Genomic DNA, 27,668 nt, shown 5'->3' on the forward strand with positions numbered 1-27,668 from the left:
ATCAAACACATGGAGTGCATTTTCAAATGGTAAAAAATTTTGAAACAAGTCAACCATAAGCAACCCACATTTTCCAATTTCAGCATCAATTCAAACTAAACCCCACAGTATAAACACAAAACGCATCAAATTATAGCATGGATACTACCTAGGGTTTGCAAGAGCACAAAAACATGACTATGCTTGATGGAAATGAAGAAAATGAGGAAGAAGAACTTACCTTGAAGTGAAATTAGCAAAAGGAGACAAAATTTGTGAGTTAAAATGCAGAGAATTGAATGAGTGAAGGCGCGCTCAAAATTGAAGAGAAGAGAAGGTGAGCGAGGGTTTGGAGAGAAGAGAGAAAGTGAACAAATCTGCCACTGTCCCCCACATAAACGCGAATTCTCGCTTAAGCGAGCCATTCTCGCTTAAGCTAGATGAGCATGAGAGGAAAAATTAAAAAGTCTCGCGCAGGCAAGGCTGTGTCGCCCAAATCACCCCTGGTGCAGGGCATTCTCGCCCAGGCGAGCCACTACTCGCTTAAGCGAGTATATCAGCAAAATTGGTTGGCTCAGGTTCTGCATATCTCGCCCAGGCGAGACATGTTTAGCTTGGGCGAGATTTTCGTGCAGTTTTGACACATACTGATTTTGCCACTTTTCAGTTTTTGGTTCAACTTTCACACACTCAATTCATGATCCTTTGAGTTCAAATAACTCAGAATCACACACCAAACTATGCTTCAATCAATTATCTATCATTTCCAAAAGGTTTCACATCAATAAACTAAAAATCAAGCTACCAAACTCAAATTTCACAATTTGGCCAAAACAAGGTAATTTTTAGCATTTGATGATCTCAATTCTGGCACCAAAACTCATTCCCATGCTTAAAATTCCAGTTTTGTTTGAAAACAACCAAAATTGCATGGTTTGCCTTATTGAGATGATTGGATGCTAAAATTCACCTTTTTACACACAAACATAGAACTTTAAACACAAACACATACTTACATACACAAACACATTTAATCACACAAGATGAAATTAAAGTGCAAAAACATAATTAAAACACTGGGTTGCCTTCCAGGAAGCGCTTGTTTAACGTCACGAGCCTGACGCCTGTTTCATTTAAGGTTCATCAAGTTGAATGATTGTGGCGAGCCTATCAATCTCACCACCAAGATAGGGCTTCAACCTTTGCCCGTTTACAACCCAGCTCCTTTTAGATTCAGGATCCTCTAGTTCAATGGCTCCATAAGGTCTCACATTCTTGACAAGAAATGGTCCTGACCATTTTGATTTTAGCTTTCCAGGGAATAGCCTCAACCTGGAATTGAACAATAACACTGATTGACCAGGATAAAATTCTCTTTTGAGAATTTTCTTGTCATGATACGCTTTCATCTTTTCCTTGTAGAGCTTAGAGGACTCATAAGCGCTGAGTCTCATTTCTTCCAATTCTTGCAGCTGTAATTTTCTCTTTTCTCCTGCTGCCTTTGGATCAAAATTCAAGAATTTCAAGGCCCAGAATGCCTTGTGCTCCAGTTCAACCGGTAAGTGACATGACTTACCATATACCAGCTGGAATGGGGATAAACCTGTGAGAGATTTATAAGCAGTTCTGTAGGCCCAGAGTGCATCATCCAACTTCATTGACCAATCTTTTCTGGAAGATGCCACAGTCTTCTCTAGAATACGCTTGATTTCCCTGTTTGACACCTCTGCTTGTCCATTGGTCTGTGGATGATAAGGTGATGCAATTTTATGCCGCACTCCATAATGTTCCAAACATTTCTGAAGTTGAGCATTGCAAAAGTGTGAGCCACCATCACTAATCAACACTCTTGGAGTACCAAACCTGCAAAAGATGTTCCGCTTGAAAAATTTGATTACAGTTTTGGCATCGGCCTTAGGAGCTGCTACTGCTTCAACCCACTTTGTCACATAATCAATTGCCACCAAAATGTATTCATTTGTGAAAGAAGATGGCAGTGGTCCCACAAAGTCAATTCCCCAACAATCAAAAGCCTCAACCTCTAAAATGATATTCAGTGGCATTTCATGTCTTTTTGAGATTCCCCCTATTCTCTGACAGCTGTTGCAGTGTTGCACATATTTGTGTGCGTCATTGAATAAGGTGGGCCAATAAAATCCAGACTGGAGGACTTTTGCAGCTGTCCTCTCTCCATTAAAATGCCCTCCATATGGGGAACTATGACAGTGCCACAAAATGCTTTTTGCCTCATCATCGGATACACACCTTCTCAACAATTGATCAGCTCCAATTTTGAACAAATGAGGATCATCCCACACATATTGGTGTGCATCTTTCAGGAATTTCCTCTTCTGGTGCCAATTAAAATCTTCAGGTATGACCCCTGCAGCTTTGAAATTGGCCATGTCAGCAAACCATGGCCTTTCTTGCACCATCATCAATTTTTCATCAGGAAACTCCTCATGCACCTCTGATTGAGTGTTGGTCACCTCAGTATTCACCAATCTAGACAAATGATCAGCTACAAAGTTTTCACTTCCCTTTTTGTCCTTGATCACCAAATCAAATTCCTGCAACAATAAGATCCATCTAATTAGTCTTGGTTTTGAATCAGATTTGGTTAACAAATATTTAATTGCAGCATGATCAGTATATACAGTGACAGATGAACCAATCAAATATGCTCTAAATTTTTCCAATGCATAAACTATAGCTAGCAATTCCTTTTCAGTTGTTGCATAATTAATTTGAGCTTCATTAAGGACTTTGCTAGCATAGTGTATAGCATGAAAAACTTTGGATTTCCTCTGTCCTAAAACTGCTCCTATGGCATAGTCACTTGCATCACACATTAACTCAAAGCCTAAATTCCAATCAGGAGCAATTATCACAGGAGCTGAAACCAATTTCTGTTTTAACAATTCAAATGCATGCAAACATTCAACATCAAAATTAAAAGGTGTATCCTTGTTGAGCAGATTGCTGAGTGGTTTGGCAATTCTGGAGAAATCTTTGATGAATCGTCTGTAGAACCCAGCATGACCTAAAAAACTCCTGATACCCTTTACATTTTTGGGTGGTGACAGCTTTTCAATGATCTTCACTTTAGCTTTATCAACTTCAATACCTTTAGCAGAGATTTTGTGGCCCAACACCACACCTTCAGTTACCATAAAATGGCACTTTTCCCAATTCAAAACCAGATTAGTATCAACACACCGCTTTAGTACGGTGTTTAAGTTTTCCGGGCATTGATCAAATGAAGCCCCAAATACAGAGAAGTCGTCCATAAAGACTTCTATGCATTTTTCCACCAAGTCCGAGAAAATTGCAAGCATGCATCGTTGAAAGGTTGCTGGTGCGTTACACAATCCAAACGGCATTTTCCTGTAAGCAAACACATCAAAAGGACAAGTAAAAGCAGTTTTTTCTTGGTCTTCTGGATCCACTGCAATTTGATTATAACCAGAATATCCATCCAGAAAACAATAGAAAGCTTGCCCTGCTAACCTTTCTAGCATTTGATCCATGAAAGGTAAAGGAAAATGATCTTTCCTAGTGGTCTGATTTAATTTTCTATAATCTATACACATTCTCCAACCTGTGACTGTTCTAGTAGGAATTAATTCATTTTTATCATTACAAATAACAGTCATACCTCCCTTTTTTGGAACTACCTGGACCGGGCTGACCCAGGCACTATCGGAGATTGGATAGATCATACCTGCATCAAGTAATTTCATTACTTCTTTCTTGACCACCTCTTTCATGGTTGGATTCAATCGCCGCTGAGGTTGTGCTACAGGCTTGTAGTCTTGCTCCATATGAATTCTGTGCATACAGTAGGATGGACTAATTCCTTTAAGATCAGATAAAGTCCAACCTATTGCACCCTCATTGGCTTTAAGAACTGAAATCAATTTTTGTTCTTCAGAAGCCGTTAAAGCACTACTGATCACCACTGGTTTGTTACCTCCATCTGCAAGAAAAACATATTTTAAATGAGGAGGTAATACCTTTAGCTCCAGCTTCTGACTTTCAGTTCTATTTTCTTGCTGCAATTTCTCAGGTTGTATATCATTTGATTCAATTTCTTTTGCTGAATTTAGATGTGTCATGTATTCATCAACTTCCTTTTCTTCATCTTCCTCCAGATCATCACAAGCACCAATCAAAGCTTTTTCCAATGGGCTTGCCTTTGCTAATTGCTTCCTGGATGTTAGAAAAAGTTCATCTATCACATCCATCCTGAAGCATTGTTGCTTGTCCTTTGGGTGCTGCATTGCTTCAAATACATTAAAGTTGACTTCATCATCTGGCACCCTGACCTTTAATTTGCCATCATCAACATCAATAATGACCTTGGCCGTCTTCATGAAAGGTCTTCCCAGTATTAGAGGAACTTCAGTGTCTTCCTCAATATCCATTACTACAAAATCAACTGGGAACATGAATTTGTCAACCTTAACCAAGACATCCTCTGCCACACCATAGGGATACTTCATGGATCTGTCAGCTAGCTGTAATGTCATCCGTGTAGGCCTCACTTCCAGATCTCCTATTCTCTTTAGCATAGACAAAGGCATCAGATTTATACTGGCACCCAGATCAAGCAATGCCTTTCCCACTGGTAATGTCCCGATTGTAACTGGAATAGTGAAGCTCCCAGGGTCTTTAGATTTCTGAGGTAATGATTTCTGAATTATAGCACTACACCCTGCTTCAAGCTCCACTGTCTCTTCAGAGAATCTTCTCTTTTTTGTTAGGAGCTCTTTCATGAATTTTGCATATGTCGGCATCTGCTCCATAGCTTCCACAAAAGGGATGTTAATCTGCAATCGCTTGAAAATGTCCATGAATCTTGCAAACTGCCTTTCCTTGTCTTTTTTGGAGGGATTTTGAGGGTATGGTAGGCTCTTCAACTGAGACACCTGTTTCTCACCCTTCTCCCTCTTTTTCTCCTCACTTTTATTTTTTTCTTCCTTTTCTTCTCTCTTATTTACAAACTCTCTTTTATTTTGTTCTTCCTCTCCCTCACACTCATTTTTTTCATTCTCTCTCTCTTTTTCCTCCAACACCTCCTCCTCTACACCCAGGTTGTCTCCAATCCCTCTTCCCACAACTTTACCACTTCGGGTGGTAATAGATTTACAATGCTCCTTGGGATTAGTCTGTGTGTTGGCTGAAAATTGACTTGTCTACTGATCTGATAATTGTTTCGCCAACTGTCCAACCTGTGTTTCGAGATTTCTAATTGAAGCTTCTGTATTTTTCTGATTAGTCAAAGAAGCTTGCATAAACTTTTCTAAAGTATCCTCCAGTTTAGATGTTCTGTCATGCACCGAAGGATAATGTTGTTGCTGTTGTTGATAAGGAGGTTGTCTGTTTGAAGGACCAGCATCTTGCTTCCATCCAAAGTTCTGATTTGGATTGTTTCTCCACCCCTGTGAAAAGTTGTTATTGTTGGAGAAATTTCCTGGTCTTCCTTGGTTGCTCACATATTGAACCTCTCCTTGTGAGCTACTCTGATAAGAACAATGACCATTTGGATGATCTCCTCCACAGAAGTCACATCTCATGGGTTGTTGACTAGGAGAAGATTGCACAACTTGCAACTGCTCTGGTAATTTAGACATTTGCTTCGTCAGTGCTTCAATCTGTTGAGTCAGAATCTTATTCTGAGCTAAGATCGCATCTGTAGTACTAAGATCAAGCACTCCCTTCCTCTGAACAGTCTGCCTATTATGCTGAGCTTGATGATCTGTGGATGCTAATGCCTCAATGATCCTTGTTGCTTGCTCTGCATCTACACTCATCATTGTTCCACCTGCTGCTGCATCTAATATCATCTTGGTGTCAGGCCTCAAACCATTACAGAATATGTTCAACTGAGCAATATCCTCAAATCCGTGATTTGGGCATTTCCTCAATAAGGAATTGAACCGCTCCCAAGCTTCACAGAATGGTTCATCTGGTCCTTGCCTAAACGTTGAAATATCAGCTTTGGCTTTGATGTAGCGAGATGGTGGAAAGAATCTGTTCAAAAATTTCTCCTCAACATCCTTCCAACTATTCAAACTCTGATTTGGATGTGACTTAAGCCATTCCTTTGCTTTACCAGCCAAAGAAAAAGGAAACAACCGCATGTATACATGCTCAAGATCTCCTTCTTGAAAGCCCATGGTTCCTATCAATTCGTAGAATGTAGAGAGATGAGTGTATGGATCTTCATTATCCATTCCAGTGAATTGATGAGAACTGATCAAGCTGAGGAAAGCTGGCTTCATCTCCAGAGTTTTAGTGGTGGATGGTATTGTTATGCTAGAAAAATATCTCGGCCCTTGTTGCATAGCATAGTCTCCAAGTGTCTTCCTGGCTGGAGCTGGTCTCTGATTCTCCATGTTTTCTGATTGAGGTGTGATGGAAGTACTGGAAGATTCTTCCCTTGTCTTTCCTTGCTTCTTTTTGCTTTTGCCTCTGTTCCTTCTAGCTGTCTTTTCTATCTCCGGGTCAAATGCTAATCGATCTTCAGGAACCTGACCTCTTAAGAGCATAAATCAAACAGCTCAAGCAAGGATTAGTACAAAGGGAAAATTTAATAAGCTATCTAATAAAGAAAAATATACACAAAGCTGGATGAGATAACTAGAAATTTCAAAAGAACACCGTTCCCCGGCAACGGCGCCAAAAATACTTGTTGAGTCTCTTGGCAAGCGTACCAAAAGTCAACTGTAGTATAATGATTTGAAGTAAGAGTGTCGAACCCACGAGGAACGGATTCAGTTAAAATAATTAATTATCTCAATCAGCATATATATACAAAGATTTTAAATTTGATTTGACATTGACTTTTGCATAAAATTAATACAGTAAAAGCGGAAAAGTTTAGAAAAATACAGTAAAAGAAACTGGGATTGAATTTCATCTATCTCCCTTGTCTGTAATCTGGATGAATATAATATATATAACATCTGAAAATACCAATATTGATGCACACTCAAAAATCATTTATACCGATCCCTCGCGTATAAAATTCATAAGATTAGTTTCCTGAATATTGATTCCTCACATATTCAACAAATTATCCAGCATTACGATCGAGTGTTAAAAGCAATTGATATATTGAGATCTATTCCTAGCATCACAGTATATCAAGTATCATTGTTCAAATCAGATTTTCAGAAATACTATCCAGTCAGATCTAAAAATCAAAATCAAAACATCTATTGATCAGATAGAAGTAAGCATTAAGAGTAGAACAATAATACCAATACTGAGTAAAACAGAAATGCTATATATAAATATCACCAGATTACATCCAAGTTCGAGTAGATTACATTCAATCCCACGGAAAGAGATTAGCCACTCATGGTAGCTATCAAAATCCTAAGAGCTAAAGAAGAAGAAGAAGAAAATGTGAACTCTGTAGCTCGTGGTCACAGCTCCAGCAATTCTGCAGTTTTTCTCCCCACCATTCCAAGCTGATTTCTCTTTCTGATGCACTCAGAATATATATCCACGAAGTCTCGCTCAAGCTACCAAAGTCTCGCTTGAGCGAGACAGCATTCTTCATCCTAAAGAAAGCCTCTCGCTTGGGCGAGATGTGCTGAAGCCAACATCTCGCTTAAGCGAGCAAGAGTACTTCAAGCTGAAGAAAGGATCTCGCTTAGGCGAGATTGGCAGCATCTGAGCTCGCTTGGGCGAGTATGGCGGCAAGAGAGGGTCTCCACTGCACGAACTCTCACTTAAGCGAGATTCTGCGTCGCTTAAGCGAGAATGGCGGTAGTGGCTTTGGCTTAGGCGAGAATGCTTTGGTTTTGAGCGAAGTTAACAGCATTCCTTCCCTATTTTCTCTATTTCTTACTTTCTCCTTCACTCTTCTTGAGTTCTCTTTAATCTTTCCTGAAAAACACACAAAATAGGATCAAATGATTTCTTTAAATCAAAACTTGGAAGCATGTGATTGAAACTTAGATTTAGGGAGAATCAATATGAAATGAACACAAATTTAAAGTATAAGTGCCAGAGTTTGTTATGAATCTTTACTAAATTTTGGCACTTATCACACATCTTCTCATTATAATTTATGTGAGATACATATTCTTATATTTTTTTAAGATAAAAGGTTTCAAAAAAAAAATATTATACTACAATAGTGAAAAAATAATATTACTAATTTTCATTGTTTTATGACAAATGTTTTTCATCATAATATTTTCTTTTAGTAATGAATGGTTATAGAAAATAATTTTTCACTTAGGAATGTTAGTGTGAATAAGTGGACATTAATTCACTTTATGTAATGTAATTTGTCAAATGCAACATCAAAAGAAAATGTACATGTGGTATATGTAAGAAGAGTACCATTGAACTTATCATGGTTTAGGATTTTCTCTTAAATCCTTCAAATTTCTTAAGATAACATATTTTATTTCATCTATTCTAAACCAACCTACCATTTTATGATTTATTACAATAGTAGTTTTTTGCAAACATACCCATTTTTAATAATTTCACTTTTGCATCAATCCACCAATAGATAAAGAAAATAGTTTCATAACAAACCTTTCAAAAATACTTATATATAGTCACTCTCATACTTTCATTGTAAGAAACCCTAGACACCAAATATTCAACACTTTTCCTCCAAAACAAAACAACAAAAACAATACAAACAACCATTGTCTCATCTTGCACCCTATCTCTAAAACATAATCACCATCAAGTAACATCAAGTAACATGTATATAAAATACTCTTCCTACACTTTCATTTTCAACTACAACCGATACAAAATAAGTTGTCACATCATAAAATGCTCCACCCTACATTCATACAACCACCAAATCACTCTTGTTTCCCTACCACGTTAAAATGGGACAAGGATTCATTTCTCATATTTTATAGTTTAAATAAATAATGTATATTAAATTTCCATATTTTAAAATTAATTTACATGTTAACATTATCCTTATCGCTTTGAATAACATATATTTTTAAAAATTTTTTGGTTATATAGACCCTAATTAACTGCACAATAACCGATTATTGAAGTTCATGTTGATGTTTTATTACTTGTTCGCTTATTCTAAATTTGAAAATATTATATTTTGTTGAGACTTATCTTTATCTTTGAATTTAATTTAAATACGCTGACTTTCAATAATAAACTCTCATACATAATAAGATAATTTATTTTTACAATATTTCCCTTAAAAGTTATCAATGACTAAGAAAATATTTTAGTGATTAATTTAGTTATAAATTTATACATTAAAAATTATTAAAACTAAAATAGTTTTTAAATTAGTCATTATAGTAAATTTGTCTCTAAATTAGTGACTAACATTAGCTATTAAAGTTTAACTACAAAAAAATTAGTTCTAAATTGGTCATTAATGGAACAAATTTAAAAATCAAAATTTTTAATAACTAATGACCAATTTAGAAACTAATTTATTATAATAACTAATTTAGAAATCAATTTAAAAATTATTTTTAGTTATTAATAATTTTTAGTTTATAAGTTATTTAAATTGATCACTATAATAATTAATTTTTTTTCCTCAAAATTAGTCACTAATAAGATATTTTTTAGTTTAGAAATGTAAAGAATGTTGTAATAATATAGCTCTTGTCAATTGGTGCGTGAATTCTTTGTCTTACTATTACTATAAAATTTATTATTTTAACATCTATATCACTTCTCTTACAATTTCGAAAGAAAAATCAAAAGATTATTCGAGAAATTAATGTCAAAGTAATGGACGGGCGACAACAAAGATATATAATAAAAAAAAACATTATTATTCTATTCATATTTTGATGAATTTTATGATAATTATATATGTGTGTCTAATTGATAGTTACTTGAGTGATACTGATACTCAATTTAATATTTTCACGGGAGTCAAATGACATAAACTAATAAAGGGAAGACTAAATTAATCAATGATATATAACTATATAATTATATTTTCATTTTAAAAACTGATTTGATTAATCAAAATTAAATTTAATGATAATTGACGTTCCAAAAACTATTTTACTACCTCATTAGATTTAGAAATCAACTTAGCCCATTATTATAATTTTGTATACTAATATTCATTAATTTTTTTCCGCAGCTTTATTTATTTAGTAAATTACAACCGTACTTATTATTATTTTAGCGAACCACATGTGATATTATCATTCATTAGTTGAACTAAAAACAAAAACTTCTTAATTGTTTTGCTTGTATTATATTAAGTAGTTCAAATATCATGAATTATTAAAAACAAATCTATAATTATATTTTGCACTCGTGCAATATTTACGAATTGTTTTCAATATCCCTTTGTTAATTTTATTAATATATATATATATATATATATATATATATATATATATATATAAACAAATGATTTCATGTTTTTTTCAACTAAATTAAAATTGTTTTAAAATGGTTGCTGGTATTTGGTTGGTGAAAATTCTGAAGTACAGAAAATATATTAACACTAGAGTTTATATTTGTTACTGTTATTATCTTACCATTACTTTCTTGAATGGTTATGAATAGTAAGTTATTAGTAATTTATTTATGGAGAGACAAGACCAGATATAGTAAAATGTCACATGCTGTTGCTGTGTCTTGTTTCCTTCTTTTCCTTCTCAGATTATTCTCACTTTTTCACCCCTCTCACCAAGAGTCTTATCAGTTAAACAATTTGACAAGTATTCTTGTTAATAAACTTAGATTACAAAACCCTAATTCATCACAAACAAGTGTTTTGAACAAGTGCTGGTGTTCTTGTTGTTTGATTTGAAATGTGATAAAGCTGGTAGCAGGGAAAGAAGTGCTATAATTAGATTACTTTTACATTATGACTGATGGATTATTATTGTTTTCATGTCATAATTTGATTCTGATCGTGATTGATTGAAATTACTCACATGCAGCTTTCTGGGTTGCCCTAATTCACCTTCTACCTGTCAGATCAAATTAATATATCAACTTAAACCCACTTTATTACTTTTGTTAATTTAATCAAATTAAGTTTAAATTTTTTATTAACACCTGTTTACAGATATGCCAAAAATAGATAAATGAAAGGAAAAAGGGAGAAAATGTACGATTTTAACTCGTTTAATACTGATAAAAAAAATTAATTTGGATGGAACCTATCGAAAAAAAAAATTAACATGCAATCATCATCCTCACTTTTTGATACATAATTTATTATGGGTGATTTGTATGTATATGATATGATTATACTATGTAACATTAATATCGTTTCATTATCAGATTCGAAGTATAATTAGATTAAACATAGTTATATTGAAAATGATATTAGATAAATAGATTATATTTAAAAATATTAACTTTGAGTTTTTTTCTTTTTCAATCCTGAAGTTGTGTTCTTATACTGAAATTATAATTGATTTTATTGAAAACAGTTATAATCAGTGTAAATTACATTTGCTGTGCTTACTCAGTAATATAAAAGAGCAAATAATTATGATATCTCACGTCCTTTTTATTCTTGTCGCAGTTATTTATTCTTGTCTTATTAGTAGTAGAATCAGACGCTCAAATTTAAATTAAACCATTTTTGTATGCATTCCAATTCAACAATATCAATTAGGATTTTCTTGTGAATTCACGGCGGATCTTGACCAAAAATTTTGGAGGGACTAGAATAATATAATTTTTTTTATTATTTGATTGGATCATTAGTATAACACTTTAAAAAATGATTCTTCTATAAAACAATTGGATCGTTAAATTGGATTATTAGTATAATGTTTTAAATACTTTAAAAGATGTGAAGAAATATAATTTAACTGATTTTCATCTTCACGTGTAGCTTCCCTTTTACTACTCCTACAAAATAAATTCATTATTTTATTCTTCATCGATATGTTTTTTTTTAAATATACTAAAAAATAATTTATCATAATCTAATAAAATATTGAGAGACATAAGTATTAGAAGAAAAATATATTATAATCAAGTCACAATTAAAAATCGGTTATAAAAAACATATAAATACATGTTTTGTTTTCTTCTATTATCATAAAAAGTAAGTATACAAAAGGCTCATGAGATAAAAAATAATTTTAATAACTATTAAAGTAATATTTCATCATCAAGTAAGACAAGAGATAGTTACATTTTCTTTCTTCAATAAATGAAGGAAACAGATGAGAAATGAGAACAAACATAATGAGTACGTGTCTAACTTCATTTTTCTTCAAAAAAACATATGATAGTGAGAGATGAGTACAATTTTGTCAAAATTTTAAAAGGCAATGACAAAAGAAAATAAAATTATTTTAATAAATGTTTGATTTAATTACTCTTTTGGTTATTGTTTCCAAAAATGTAAGTTGATCTTCCCATTCTTTTACTTTCAATTTAGTGGCAATTTGATATTTTTAGACGAAAACAGATACTAGAAGACTAATTAAACCTAAATATTTTTTTTATTTTTTATTATTTATTAACATTAAATATTGTATTTTATAAAATAAATAAAGAGACACAATTTAATTATCATCAATTTTTAAAATATACTATTTATAATTTTAAAATTTTCAAAAATTTTAAAAATTAAAAAAATGGATATATAATTTTGAAAAAAAAAATAAAAAATATTTGGGGGGCCTAGGCCCCTCCCTGCTCCTATGAGGCTCCGCCTCTGTATTCATTGTTCTTCTTTGACACAAACATGGTAATTTGTTGTACTTATCCATTCATTTTAAGATTTTTGTGAAAAATGTGTATCCATTAATAGCATAATTAGGTCACTTCCAAACATGTATAATAGAATCCGAAGCCAAACTCCTTAAAAAGCTACAATACTCATTATTTTATTGGAGGTTAAATATATTTTTAGTACTTCATTTAGTAAAAATTAAAATTAGTTCTTTTTGAAAATTTTAAACTAATTTAGTTCCTGATCATTTTAAATGTGTGAATTTAGTTCTTAATCTTTTTAAATGCATGGATTTACTTATTTAAATAAATTTTCTTTTTAAGTTTATTTGACATTTCAAACACGTTCCTCAACTAACATTGAAGCATAAATGTGTTAAACGGTATAAACAAACTCAAATATTATCATGAAACGTGTTTGAAACGTCAAATAAACTTAATAAAATTGGGTTAAAATGACTAAATTTACGTTTTTCTAAAGTTTAAGGATTAAATTGGACCAAAGTTTTCAAAAAGGACTAATTTCAATTTTCACTAAAATTAAAGGACAAAAAATATATTTAACCTTTTTAATAACTAAAGTTTCTTAGATCAATCATTGACAAAAATTTCATTCCAATAACAAGTATAAGTCGGTAATTATATAGCGATATACTTCCTTCAAGTAAGGTACTACCCCACGACAACTTAAAAGAACATACAAATACGCAACTTTCTTATTTCATTCAATGTAGAAATGATAAATTTTTAATGTAAAAAATGATAAATATTTTAAAAAGGGTGACCAAGATAATTCACAAAAGAACATGGCCCTTTATCATTATTTCTTAGCACTCTTTTTCTTCTTGGTAGAATATCATAATGTTAATAATATGAAACAAATGTCAATATTTCTTCATTTTATAGATAACAAGTCTTGTTCTTGTGTGAATATTTTGATTCACTTTTCATTCATATAAATCAAAGAATATTGTGAACTTATAATAGACTTGGATTTGTCTTTCCAATTCTAAGCTCTAAAGTCTGCAAATTATTACAAATTAAGACACACTCCGGACTTTTTCACTCTAAAATTGCTAACATGTTAACTCTCATTTAAGTTTATTCAACATTTACTCTCATTTAAGTTTATTCAACAAAACTTCTTTGTAAACATAAATGTTTATTCCATCCTCCATCCCACTTCTTTCCATTGTTAAAAAATATTTGTCTGTAACAATTTCGTAAAGATATCTACAACTTAATCTTGACTTGCTACGTGAATTGGAAAGTTGTATTGGAGAAATACTCAAACCTATTTCCAATGCAGCTCTAAGATTCTACTTAATTCTTTTTGTAATCTTGAAACATCTTGTTAAAGTGCCAAGAACTACTCATGCAAAGTCATATTCCTTCTCTCTAGACTTATAAAACTATGTTGCTTCTAGCCTCCTTTGCAATTTTGTGTTGCAAATAACTTTTATCATGAATAAAATATTCAAATATGGTCCATGTGTCAGCATATTTATTATCTACCACTAAATCTTAAACTTGACAAATTAAGTCTTCCAATGTAAGTCTTTTTGTTAACTTTTTGTTTTGAAGATCAAATAATCCTATGGAGAAAATATTTGTTCAAGTTTACACGATATAATTAAAATATTATCCTCCCATAAGGACATGGAAAATTGTTTAAGAATGAAAATGATATAACTCTTATGAAGTATGAATATTTTATTATTTGACTACAAAATTTATAAATAGGAAAAAATAACTATTTAAACTTCATTCAAAAAACCATCATCCCTTTACAAATAGATTATTTTTACCTTCTCTAACTCCTCTATAGAGTTCTGATGAATTTATCCATCCCTTCTTAGATCAGAGTCTACAATAGAGATTCCGGTGAAGAACAGAGCAAGTCTACCTAATCAAAATTGCTTTTAAAGTAAGTTACTCTTTGCCTTTTCTTGAGATTAGTTTTGGAAAGTTTTGCATGTATTGGGGTTGGAAGCATTGCATGTGGTTCGTGTATGGCAAAGATGAATCTTTGTTATTTTAAGGTCATATGGGTTTTCTATGTGTAGGTTTAGCTTACTTGTGAGAGTAGTAGAGTTGGTATTGAACTTAAGATTGAGCAAACGAACTTTGATAGGTAAAGGAAGCTAAGTTATGATATTTCATTAGGGTAGATGGCCTGAAAGTGAAGGTAGAGTGGTCATAATTTTTGATTTTATGCAACAATTGTGTGTTTATGAATATATTTAAATTGTTTCAATCTTGAGATGAATACTTAGAGATTTGTTGTGTTTTTAGTCATGAAAAGCCATAGTATTTCAATTTCGTCAAATTGGTTAGATTTGTTATTATTTTAGAACAAAATATTTATGGTTAGGCATAACAAATGAAGAAAAAACTCAATTTGAACCTATTGGACCTCGTCATATTTTGTAGGTTTTTAAATTATGGAGAGTTGCTAGGTGAGCAAAACTCATTGGCCGAAATTTCATTAATTAAAAACCTAAGAGCTTTGGTCATTGGGCTAGCTAACTCACGTTGGACAAAATTTAATTAATTGAAAATCTAAGAGTTTTGGTCACTGGGTGATAAATTCTTGCTCAATGAGTTATTTTAATAAAAACTCTCAATGGTTTAGTTGTTGGGCAAATATTTTGAGTTATGGGCGACAACAACAAAAATTCACTAGGTGTACTAATGCTTTCTAATTGGGTGAGAAAAATACTAGTTGGACTAATTGCAACATGTGCTTAAATCATTAGGTGAGTCAACTACTAGTTGAGCGAGAGTGATTTCTGAACTTTGAAATATTAAGCTAAATGTTCTAAATGTTAATACTTTTAATTTCTTTAACTGTATTACTACATTTTATTAATATATTGTATTTGGATATTATTAGCCTATATTGGATAATAAATTATAATTTCTTATATTTAAATTGAGTTGAATGTATATTTATGAATGAAAATCTATTATGGTATGATTGTGATATGGCATGTGGTGTGTGGTGAACATAGTTAGTTTTAGGAAGGAATAATATGTTAAGATGTTTATGTCTATGATGGGAAAGTAAATTGTGTCTAGTCAGTCATAGGGAATCATCCTTACTAGGATGCTACTGAAACTCATGTGGCTCTTATACTAAAAACATGACACTTATAACTTTGATACCATTATTAATTTAAACATAAAATAGAAAATGAATTCCTTCATCCAGTAATAAAAGAAATACATGTCTCATTGTTCAAAAAATGTAAAATTGTTATCTTAATGAAATGTTTACAAATGAAAAGAACTTTTTTTGTTTGAAAGTACTAAAAACAACTAAGGAAAAAGTTACTTTTCCAAGAACTACCCACATAACACTCTTAAATGTTGTGAATCCTCAACATGTGTACTATCATCTAATCTAATGATAAATTATGATCATCGCAATCAAACACAACAAACATAAGAGTCAATTATAAAAACACATATCCTACAGGTTAAAACTAAAATATATAATTTATCATCACAATTTATCCACATAATTTACATAGTTTCTAGCATTTATAGTAACTCATATACATTTGCAACATTATATGAATACAAGGTCTCAAACTTATACAGAGTCACAGGTTCACAGAGAACCCCCACCAACTCACACAAAGTTACCATATATCCTATTCATGTGAAAGTGTTAACTATAACACTCCCATGGAGTTTCAAACCTTTCTCTCACACAAAGTTTATTCACTATCTCACTCACATGGAGCTCCCAAACATGTTTTCCCACACAACTTAAGATATCTCAACCCACACAAGATTACCAATTGTACCACTCACACAAATTTTACCAATCATTCGCTAACACAGCTAAAATTCGTGCTCACATAGAGACTTACAAAGTCAATCATACTCACACAAAGACTTACAAAGTTTATAAGATACCATTACCCATACAAGGCTACTCACACAAAGCCCACCTTTTTGCTGAGACACGCAACACATATCATTCATACAACCATACCTCACATACACATAAAACAAATGTTTAACAATAATTGTTTATAACACATGCAAACCAGGCAACATATACATTATATTAAAACAAGAATACAAGATAATGTAGTAAGGGAGGATGAAGATCTGTACAAACAGTTTTAGAAAGTAAAAGCTTTACCATCAACTCAACATTTTGTTTGAAAAGTATTGCTCAACAAGGTCGCTACAAAAGACAATTTACTTAATAGACTGATTAATGTGGAAAACAAAACATGTATGTTGTGTGGTACTAAGTCATTTATTTTTCACGTGTACAATTGTTGCAAATACTTGGAACTAGTGTGATAAATGGGCAAGTATATGTGCAACTTACCAAAATAGTGCACAAGCTAACTTCTTTCTATTTACTCTTCTTGGTTTAAGTTATAAAGGAAATTGTGCGTGGAAATGTATGTGGTTTGCAATCATATGAAACATATGGACCCATAGAAATAATATATTGTTAGGGAAAGGAAAGTTGGATCCTGAGGAGATTATTTACCTTAGCACAAATCAAGGCATGGGCTTGGATTACCAAAAAAAAACCTAAAAGCTAAATTCTCTTATTCGAATTGGTTTTTTTGTCCATCTATGTGCTTAAAGTCTATATCTACCTAGCTATGTGACAGAGGGGAGAGAAAGTGAGTGTTGTAACTTTGTTTGCATTAAACCATCAATGAGAGAGCAATAAGACAAATCTATGTAAAAGCATTTGGAGTGTCATTTGGTTAGTTCTTTCAAGGTTGCATGGGACTTTTATGGTTTTTTATTTATTTATTCAAATGATGTTTTCTAATCTCGGACATCTTAGTCCAGATCTATCTTTTTTGCAAATATAATTTGATGGATAAAAATCCATAGGAAAGAGATGTTGTTCATGTTTTATTAGAAACTTGTGCAGATATATTAGACAGAGGTTGATATGCCGAGAACAACAATAGAGAAAATAAACTTATAAATTGAGAACTAGACATGAAGTTGTGTTTTTCTCAATGGTAACACGCTATTATGAGTAAATGATGGAATATGCAAGGGATCCAAATTATACAAGGATGAAGAAAGTGGAGAGAAATGGATTGTTTTAGCTAAAGATCAAAACAATTGTAATTCTCTTTGTTGAGATCTTTGCTCCATTTAATATAATTATTTGCCTATTAAAAAAAGGAGAATATAATTCATTCCTATCACTAATAAATATTTGTTAGCTCACTTCAACACCTAAAAATATTTAACATCCATTCATGAAATTAACATAGTTATAAATCATAAAATCCTTCCTTTATTACAAACTCAACCCTATACCACATAATAATAACATGAACCAAAATCATATCCAAACAAATGACAAGACTTGTTAGTTTTCCTTACATACACATAATTTGCTCCAACAGGTAAGCCATGGACAAAGCCTAATTTCTAACATGCATTTTCATCCATCACGGTACATGAACACAATCACCCATAAGTGAATGATAGAAAAGAATAAACTAGTAAGCTCGTGTTGTCTAGAAACTTAACATTTCAATTAAACATCTTCAATGTTCACTCTCATGTTCCTCCTTGTTAGTTTCAAAAATCACTCATGTTTCTATTAGACTACTACACTACTTTGATTTGAATGTTTAATCACTATTCCAACTTGCCTTTTTAGGAAACCCTCAGCCCAAAATCCAATTTTATCTTCTACGGGATTTAGGGGAAAAAAATCAAAGAAAATTGTTCAAAGATATATTCTTACACTAAGTTTCTATTATGTAATTTTGTTCTGGTGACAACTTATAGTAAATGTAGTTTGACAGGAGGAGATCTTTGAATCTAATTCAACTTATGAGCCTTCTAGAAATAGAGTCAAGTGTCCAAAATATGTAATGTAAAAAATGTATAAGTTAGTTACCCACTTAATTTCTAATATATGTTTTAATAAATGAATTAAAATTGTATATTGATATTAATATAAAAATAAATGAGTTGTTTACATTATTTCACACATTCTATTTAACACTATATTAGAAATTGTATCTTGATATTCTAGCTCAATTTTAGTTTGGAATATAGTTTATAACACGTAAAAATTTGAATGTCATTGAGTTAAAAAGACTATATTTAGTTTTAAAGTTTGAAGACTAAAATGTCAAAATTTTTTAAAACATGAACTAATTCCAATTTTACTTCCAAGTTTAATAATTACAAACATATTTAATCATAAATAAAAACTTAAATATTAATAAAAGAAATAGAGACATAATCAATTATATACATCTCTATTCAAATTTTCGTATATATATATATATATATATATATATATATATATATATATATATATATATATATATATATATATATATATAATTTTAATCACATCGTTACAATTTAAATAAAAGAAACTAATAGATATTTTTGTCATTTTATAAATTGACTAACCTAAAAAAATATTTTATTACATTAGTTAAATTACTAATAAACTTTAGTTTCTTTTAGTTTTTTCTTAATCCAAATAATTACTTTTTTTCACTTTTTTTCTCTCTCTTTTTCTTCTTGATCTATTTCACTCTCTAACTTTTAGTCCAAACAATAAATTTTTAGTTTTGTGTGTTTGTTTTTAACTTTATGTGTTTGTTTTTAGCTTTATTTAGGTTAAAAAATGTTGAAGGAACTCCTAGTTTCCCCTATCATTTTTTTCTTTTTCCGAATATTATTAAATTGATCCATGGAAAAGAAGAAAAGTTAGAAAAAAAAAGAAGTAATGAGTCATGACCTCCTTTTTAAAAATAAATTAAAATTGGGCACTTATCCATTCTTTCTTTACCATGTTGTTTCCTTTTTGTAGGTGACTTTTGCCAACATGCCATCCACATAGTTGATTCATGATTGGTAAACAACAGAAAAGAGAAAGTTAGAGTACTTGCAAAGAAGTCAAACAGATGTAACAAAAAAAAAAAAACTATGCATGATGAAAATAATATAACAATATTAGAGATGAAGAAAAATAGTGATTTTCAAATTTAAAGGACTAAAAAAAGTATGAATATTGTTTAACTCACTCATTTTACCAATCTAATTAAAAACATATTTAAGTCAAATTATTACCTAATCTAAGATATAGTTATCAATGTGATTAATAATAACCTAAGCTTTACGCACTTATAAACAAATATTCATGCAGTGAAAAATCATGTTGAATATCGTGAACCTAACTTACCATTTTGAATGAAAAATGTTATCTTAACCATCTTTTTTTCTATGCAGAAAGTTTGAAGTTATAAATATTTTTTTTCTAAGATCGAATATGAGTTAGCAAAACTAATGTATGGTGAATAAAAATGATTATAGACTTAAATAGTCCTTGCAAATGAAATTAAATAAATAAAGAAAAAGATGAAAAGAAAGCAGGTGTGTATGTGTACTTGGTTTGCAGATTTCAAGTAATAAAAAGTGTGAGAAAAGGATGCATGCTTACCCATGTCCCAAAATAGTGAAAAGCTATAACCCTAAAAGACCAAAACATTGGCCCTACAACACACCACTGTTACTCTTTTCTTATTCTCTCCTCTCACCTATTCTCTTCTCTGTCTTTTTCTGTCTTCCCCACATGCATGCCTCACCTTTTTCTTCTCTTCACTTCTTAGTAGAGAGCTTATAAAAGTTGATATCAAACTGAGTTTAAATATTTTTTATTATCTTCATCTTTCATTTTAGATATCTTTTAAAAATAAGATTGTGATGAAATTTCACACTCCAAAATAACTAGTATATTGTTAACTTGTAAAGTTAGACTTATTAGAAATCTAAGTGTGAGTTTAAGTCTCACATTAATTAGAAATGAGAAAATATAGCACTATATCAGAATAAAGACCCCATAAATTCATTGTCTTAAGATTTTGAGTTAAGAATGGTGTCAATGTCTTATATAATTAAGCTCAGATCTCATTAACATTGTATCTTTCCAATGAAACTTTCTCTGTAAACCTAACAAGACTTATAAATTCAAAATAAAACATGAAAAAGGTTGTGAATTTAACTCATCTGTTAACAAATACAAAAGCCTAACAAAAAAAACATTAACTCTTTATCTGAAAATATCTCCCGTAAAAAGATGTACACAAAACCAAACAAAAGAACAACTGAAGTTGATTAGCAGAAGCAAGAGAACGAAGACAAAAGAACATGGTGGCTTCGATATCTGATCCCCTTAAATTTTGTTGTCGTCGTCGTTGTTTGTCTCACAACTTTTTGGTCATGTGGTACATCATGAAATCTTCAGAGATATTCGTATATTGCTCTTCATTCAACTTTTCCTTCCTTCAAGATGCTGGCCCTCTACATGCAATACACTATAAGCAAATATATATATATAAATTACTCACAAACTATGAAATCAAAAGTACTTTTAACCCTTCTCTTCTGCATCACATCAATCTTACACATCATTACAATGTTGACTCCATCTTATTATAGCGTAGTTCCTTGCCACATCACGACAAGTGCACACTTATTTCAGAAAGAGAAAAAGAAAACAAAAGGTTAGACACATTTTTTAAGATTAATTTTTTGATACATAATATCCTATTGAGAAATTAGGCGAAGACTTTATGTTAAAAAATTTAATTTTATAATTGGAAACCGTGATTTTTATAAAATTCACTTTTATCGGTAAGAACTTTATTGAAAATTTTACATCAATTAAAATTACAGATAAATATGTATTTTTAATTTTTAAATTTGGACGTAAAAATTAAAATTTATCTTTATTTTGAATTTTAATATATTTTGATTTTTAAACTTTAAAAATAAATGAATATAGTCTTTTAATCCAACGACATTAATTTTTGTAGATTTGTTAATTATTTGAGTTGGAATGTATCAAACAGTGTGGACAGTTCAAATGTTAATTTGAAACGTATTTGATACATTAATAAATTTTATTTTAATACAATTGGATTAAAAGGATTATATTCATTCATTTGTAAAGTTTGGGACCAAAATGTACCAAGGTTTGTGATGTAGACAAATTCCAATTTTGTATTCAAGTTTAGGGATTAAAAAATATTTAACCCTTGAAAATAAAATGAATTTACAATATATAAAGTATATACATATCTCACTTTACAAGTTGATTTTGTAAGGTTGAGTTAGACTTAAAATATATTTCTTAAGATAAGTCATCTAAAGTATATCTTATCAAAAAAATTTCTTTGTTGGTTCATCGTATCACCCGCTACGGGATCTAGTTTCACACTTAGGATGCGTATTTTTGACATGTGAAGGGTGTGTTAGAGATTTGACATCAAATAGAAATAAGTAAATTTACCGTATATAAGTAAATAGTATATAAATAAATATATAATATATCATATCACCTATTAATGTCTAATTTCATACTCAAGAAATATATGCTTTGACATGAAGAGAATGAGTTGGGAATTTGATATCAACTAAAAAATATTAAATTACACTCTATAAATAATACAAATCTCACCTTATGAACTAATTGTTGAGAATATTACTTAATATTTTTTATTTAAATTAGTTTTTAGAAAATATTTCAGTTTTAGAGATATGTTTCAGTTTTTGAAATTAGTTATTATTTTATATTAAAAGTGAGATATTGTAAATATTTTATAACTGATATTCTATTACATTTTACTCTATATATAGGGTATATCAATAAAATATAAAAACATGTTCCTCCGTAAAACATATCTCATATATCTCTCATATTTCCAAAAGCCCTAAAAATTCCAACAGAGCCATTGGTTTTACTGTCAGTAGAATGTAAGGAAATATGTCACATGTCGCTATTCCACTCTTTGATGGTGAAAGTTATGATCTATGGGTGGTAAGGATGCAAACATATCTAGAGGGGCTAGATCTATGGGAAGTCATAGAGGAAGATGATGTTCCCTTGCCTGAAAATTCCACTATGGCTCAAATCAAAGCGCATAAAGACAAAAAGACAAGAAAGGCAAAGGCAAAATCATGCTTGTTCGCAGGTGTTTCACAAATGATTATGACCAGGATCATGACTCTAAAGTCTCCCAAAGAAATTTGGGAATACTTGAAAGCAGAATATAAAGGGAACGAGAAGATTCGAGGCATGAAAGTTTTAAACTTGATAAGGGAATTCGAGATGCAAAGGATGAAAGAGTCGGAGACAATTAAAGAATACTCAAACAAATTATTGGATATTGCCAAGAAGATAAAATTGTTGGGAAAAGAGTTTCCAGATTCTAGACTCGTTGAGAAAATTCTGGTGACAATGCCGAAAAGATATGAGGCATCTATTACTTCCTTAGAAAACACAAAAGATTTATTTACAATTACCTTGACAAAGGTTATACATGCCTTGCAAGCACAAGAACGTCGAAGATTGATGAGGGAAGATCATGAGGTGGTTGAAGGTGATTTAAATTACACGGAAGAGAATGCTCTTGTAGTCAAAAAAATTAGAAGGAGCAAATACAACAACACAGAGGTTTTTCCATCTTGTCCCCATTGCAAGAAAAAAAGTCATCAATCCAACCGGTGTTGGTGGAGGCCAGATGTCAAATGTCACAAATGCGGTCAATTGGGACATGTGGAAAAGGTATGCAAATCCCAAGATTCTTAAGAAGATGTTCAGATTGTGTAACTATTCAATTAAAACTCATTCGGGTATCAAATTAATTTATTAATTTTTTATGTCTTATATGTTCCTGAGATTACTCAGAATTTGTTAGTTGTTACTTAAATGTTAGAGAAAGGTTATAAGATCTCCTTTGAAAATAAAGTTTTTGTGATAAAAAAAGCTAACAACATAGAAGTATTTGAAGTTCACATGAAAGACAAAAGATTTACTTTGGATTTGATGAAGGAGGAATGTGCTACAAATAAAGTGAGTATGAAAGAAAAATCAAAATCAGAAGAAGATAAATATCTCTGGAAAAAAGTAGACTTCCAATTGAAGAAAATAGATAGAGTTCTACATTCTAATATTTACAAAAGTCTAATGCCACTACTATGAAATCCACCATTGATAAAGAAGATGATGATGATAAAAGAAGAAATACAAAGAAGAATATCAAATTGAAGAAAGATGTGATGCCATGAAAGAAAGAGAAAAACAAAAATTACAAGCAAAAAAAAGGAAAAAATCAAACATCAAAAGATTGGGAATCAAATATATATGAAGATATAAAATTTAAATAAACAAATATTAAGCAAGAAGGAATGTTATCTTTTTTTATTTAAATTAGTTTTTAGAAAATATTTCAGTTTTAGAAATTTTAATTTTAAAAATTAGTTATTATTTTATATTAAGAGTGAGATATTATAAATATATGATACTCTGTTACATTTTATTCTATATATAGAGTATATCAATAAAATACAAAAACATATTTCTCCATATAACATATCTCACATATCTCATATTTTCAAAAATCTTAAAAATCTCAACACTAATTTTATAAGATTGAATTAAGTTTAACATTCACTTCAACTTTAAATTTAAAATATAAAAAATAGAAAAAGGATATATTTCTGCTCGTTTATAGAATTTGATAGTTTATCTGAGGATATTATAAATAGGATAAAGCATTGGTCAAGTTGAATGAATTTGATCCAACCTCATCAATCCAATATAACCAAAATTTAATATATTTAAATTCATACAAATTTTATCTATTATCCAAATCCGATCAAATTGTCTATTTTATTCAATTTTATTTATTGAACATTATTCACTTGTCCATTCCATTTCAACTCAACTTTACGTTCAAAATTTACCTGAGAATTTTTTGGAGATGGATAGGATATGAATTTTTTGTGTGACCCCTATGAAGCCAGTGTGGAGGAATGAATAGGAAACACAAATGTTTGATGACACATGATATCGTCCTGAGAGGGGCCTAGACATAGATGCACTTCTATCTATCTATCACTCATAACTCAATTACTATTCTTTAGCTTTGTGTTTCGTCACTTTTCACTGTCACTGTTTCTATGTATATATGGAAACCCAAGGTTTTCTCTTTCATTTCTTCTTTTGTGCTCTCACAAACGCTTAAATCTCATTTTATTATTCACATTTCCATTTTCTTTTTCATTAATATCTTAAGATTCCACTTCCCAACTACATCTTTTAAATAATATATAATATTCTATTATTGTAGAATTTTATTGGAATCATATATTTCAAAATGATGACTTTTATAATACTTTACTTTTGTGAATAGGGTATTTCTTGCAGAGAACTAATCATTGATTTTTCTGTATGATTTGACTACTCTTATGTTTTTCTGTATATTTCAAACACAAAAATTTGTTAATCACTTCACACTATCGTTTCTTTCGGATACATCTTTTAGCCCTTCATATTTTCCTTTTTTTTTTATCTTTTTAAGAAGTTTAAATTTTGGATAATATTAGAAATTTATTTTATATTGTTTAATTTAAAATTTAAAATATCTTTTAAATTATATAGTCCAAAATTATATTATTTGAAATATATTTTTGAAATCTAAAAATACGTTACATATTATGTAATTTAAAAACGTATTCTGAATTAAGAAAATGAAATTTAAATTATAAACTTCATAATATATTTTTAAATTATGAAATTTAAAGTGTAATATAAATTATGTGATCTGAAATATATTTTTTATTTATAAAATTTAGAATTTTAAAACTGTATTGTAATATTATGAAATTTAAAAGATACTTTTACATTGTATAATTTAATTTCAGACATTTTTCAAACCCCGTGAAAAAGAAAGGCATGGGAGTGCAAAAAGTATTACCCAAAACTTCGAAGTTAAAAAAGAGATGACCCAATGAATACAATTTCAACATTAACATGTTGATTGAACCCATTTATCCAAAACCAATGGACACTTATGAATAGAAAACAAATTATTGTTCTTTACTAAAATTATAATATTCAGCATTATATATAGTTAAATATAGAATTATAATATAGAACTATAATATATGTTAATATAAATATAATATTACTTTAAGCATAATACAATATATTAAATGAAAAAAAATTGTTGTTAATACGTAATTACTGATGAAGATACAAATTATAAAATAATATTATCCATCAGATCGATTTAAAATAATGTGAAGTATAAAACATACCTATTTTCAAATTGCATTTTACTTTTGTATGATTAAATGGTGGATTAAAAATATATTTAATATAAGAGTTTTATAAAATACTGTAATAAATTCTTATTTTACTTTAACTCAGTCTCGTTATACTATTTTGAAGACTTTTTTACAAAATATATATGAGATATATATTTTTAAAATTTGTATTCGTATTTTAAATTAAAAAATATTTTTTATTCTTAAAATTTGACAATTTTATACTAGCATGATCCAATAAAAAAATTAAAAGATTGATATCCTAAATTAAATATTTCACCTATGATTTCTGGACTGAAGATATTCTAAAAATCTATCTGTCTGCCAAAAAAAAAAAAGATTTAATTTTAAAATTATATACATGTCAAAAATTATGTTTAAGTTGACAGTGGTTAAACGAACTATAAAACCCCACCGTACAAAATATGTTTTTTTCACTACCCATTCAATATAATGAATCCATCTATACTTTTTTCTCCTTGCACCTCTATAATTTCCAACTTCACCTCCGTAAAATTCATACATTTGTAACTGTGATTTATAGATTAATTATTATGGAAATTTTCTAAAAACGTTTTTTTTTTAAATATCTAGAATATGATTTTTGTACAGAAGTTCTATAATATAAATTATAAGACAGAATTTTGCGAAACAAATTTTTAAAAATATAAGAAATGTTTTCAAAAATAACTTTCGAAAACAAACAACCTTCCAAAACTAATGAAATGTGTTTCAAGTTTTCTGAAATAAAATTTTCGAAAATAATTTTTTCAAAACATACATGTTGCAACAAATTTTCAAAACGATTTTTTTTTCAAAACAAACCCTCACTCTTATTTTATTTTATTTTTTTTTCCTTTCGAATAGAATGCACGGCAGAACAAATGTACAGTAACGACGGCGCGGCAACAACAATGATGGAAGTGGCGACGGAAACAACAATGGCAGCAGTGATGACATACTGCAATTAAGAGGGTATTTTAATCATTTTAATATGGAATGCAATTAATAATAAGGGAAGTGCAAGAAGAAAAATCTATCTACCTAGCGTTGAATAGTAGGCCCAAGCTCAAAGGGTATGTGTGCCTATAGAACATGGTTGTTTCTCCCTGCACCTCCAACCATTTCTTTAGCATCCTCAAATTTTACCAAACTACCTAAAATACCCTTTTAACTTTGACCATCTACACCCAAAAATAATTTTCGATAATATATTTTGACTTCCGAAAGTCAACTTTCGATAATATATTTGGACTTCAGGAAATCAATTTTGGATAACATATTTTGACTTCCGGAAGTCGACTTCCGATTATATATTTAGATTTCCGATAATATATTTTGACTTCCGGAAGTTAACTTTTGATAATATATTTTGACTCCCGGAAGTCAACTTCCGCTAATATATTTTGACTTTCGAATTTGACTTCCGATAATATATTAATATTCTAATTTTTATTTTCTTAAAGAATATTTTAAAAATATTACTCCATTTTTTTTAATTTTTTAAAATATTTTATTAAAAAATAATGTTTTTTAATTTAATTTATTTGAAAATATTATATTAAGAAATATGAAAACATAAAAAATAAATAAAATAATAAATAATAAACTAAAAATCATTTAAAACTTGAAAACATAAATTTTAATTAAAATTAAAAATAGTTAAAGCAGAATTAATATTTTTTTAATATAAAGTTTAAGTATTTTTAATTTAATTTATTTCTTAAGTATTTTTAATATATATATTTAAAAAATAAAATTATATATATGTATATATAATTTTTTATATAATGTATTAAAAAAATTAAACTAAAAAATAAAATTTAAAAACAAAACTTTAA

At 29.9% G+C, this 27,668-nt stretch overlaps 2 protein-coding genes and 1 non-coding gene across 3 annotated transcripts; 1 reads left to right on the plus strand and 2 right to left on the minus strand.

The window, feature by feature from the left end:
* Positions 1–1,074: 1,074 nt before the first annotated feature.
* LOC146885800 (uncharacterized) lies at positions 1,075–6,097 on the minus strand. Its single transcript, XM_085674235.1, has 2 exons — positions 4,110–6,097; positions 1,075–1,565 (listed from the first exon to the last, which is right to left on the minus strand). Exons 1-2 carry the CDS (start codon positions 4,833–4,835, stop codon positions 1,113–1,115), a joined length of 1,179 nt encoding a protein of 392 aa, XP_085530361.1. The 5' UTR covers positions 4,836–6,097; the 3' UTR covers positions 1,075–1,112.
* LOC114188464 (uncharacterized) lies at positions 5,166–6,533 on the minus strand. Its single transcript, XM_028077037.2, has one exon. It carries the CDS (start codon positions 6,531–6,533, stop codon positions 5,178–5,180), a length of 1,356 nt encoding a protein of 451 aa, XP_027932838.2. The 3' UTR covers positions 5,166–5,177.
* LOC114189296 (small nucleolar RNA R71) lies at positions 5,884–5,990 on the plus strand. The gene has a single exon (XR_003605602.2). It is a non-coding gene; the product is annotated as a small nucleolar RNA R71 (small nucleolar RNA).
* Positions 6,534–27,668: the final 21,135 nt, after the last annotated feature.

The sequence above is a fragment of the Vigna unguiculata genome, chromosome 6, assembly GCF_037176805.1.
Source record: "Vigna unguiculata cultivar grain cowpea cultivar isolate G323 ecotype 2 chromosome 6, ASM3717680v1, whole genome shotgun sequence".
Lineage (NCBI taxonomy): Eukaryota > Viridiplantae > Streptophyta > Magnoliopsida > Fabales > Fabaceae > Vigna > Vigna unguiculata.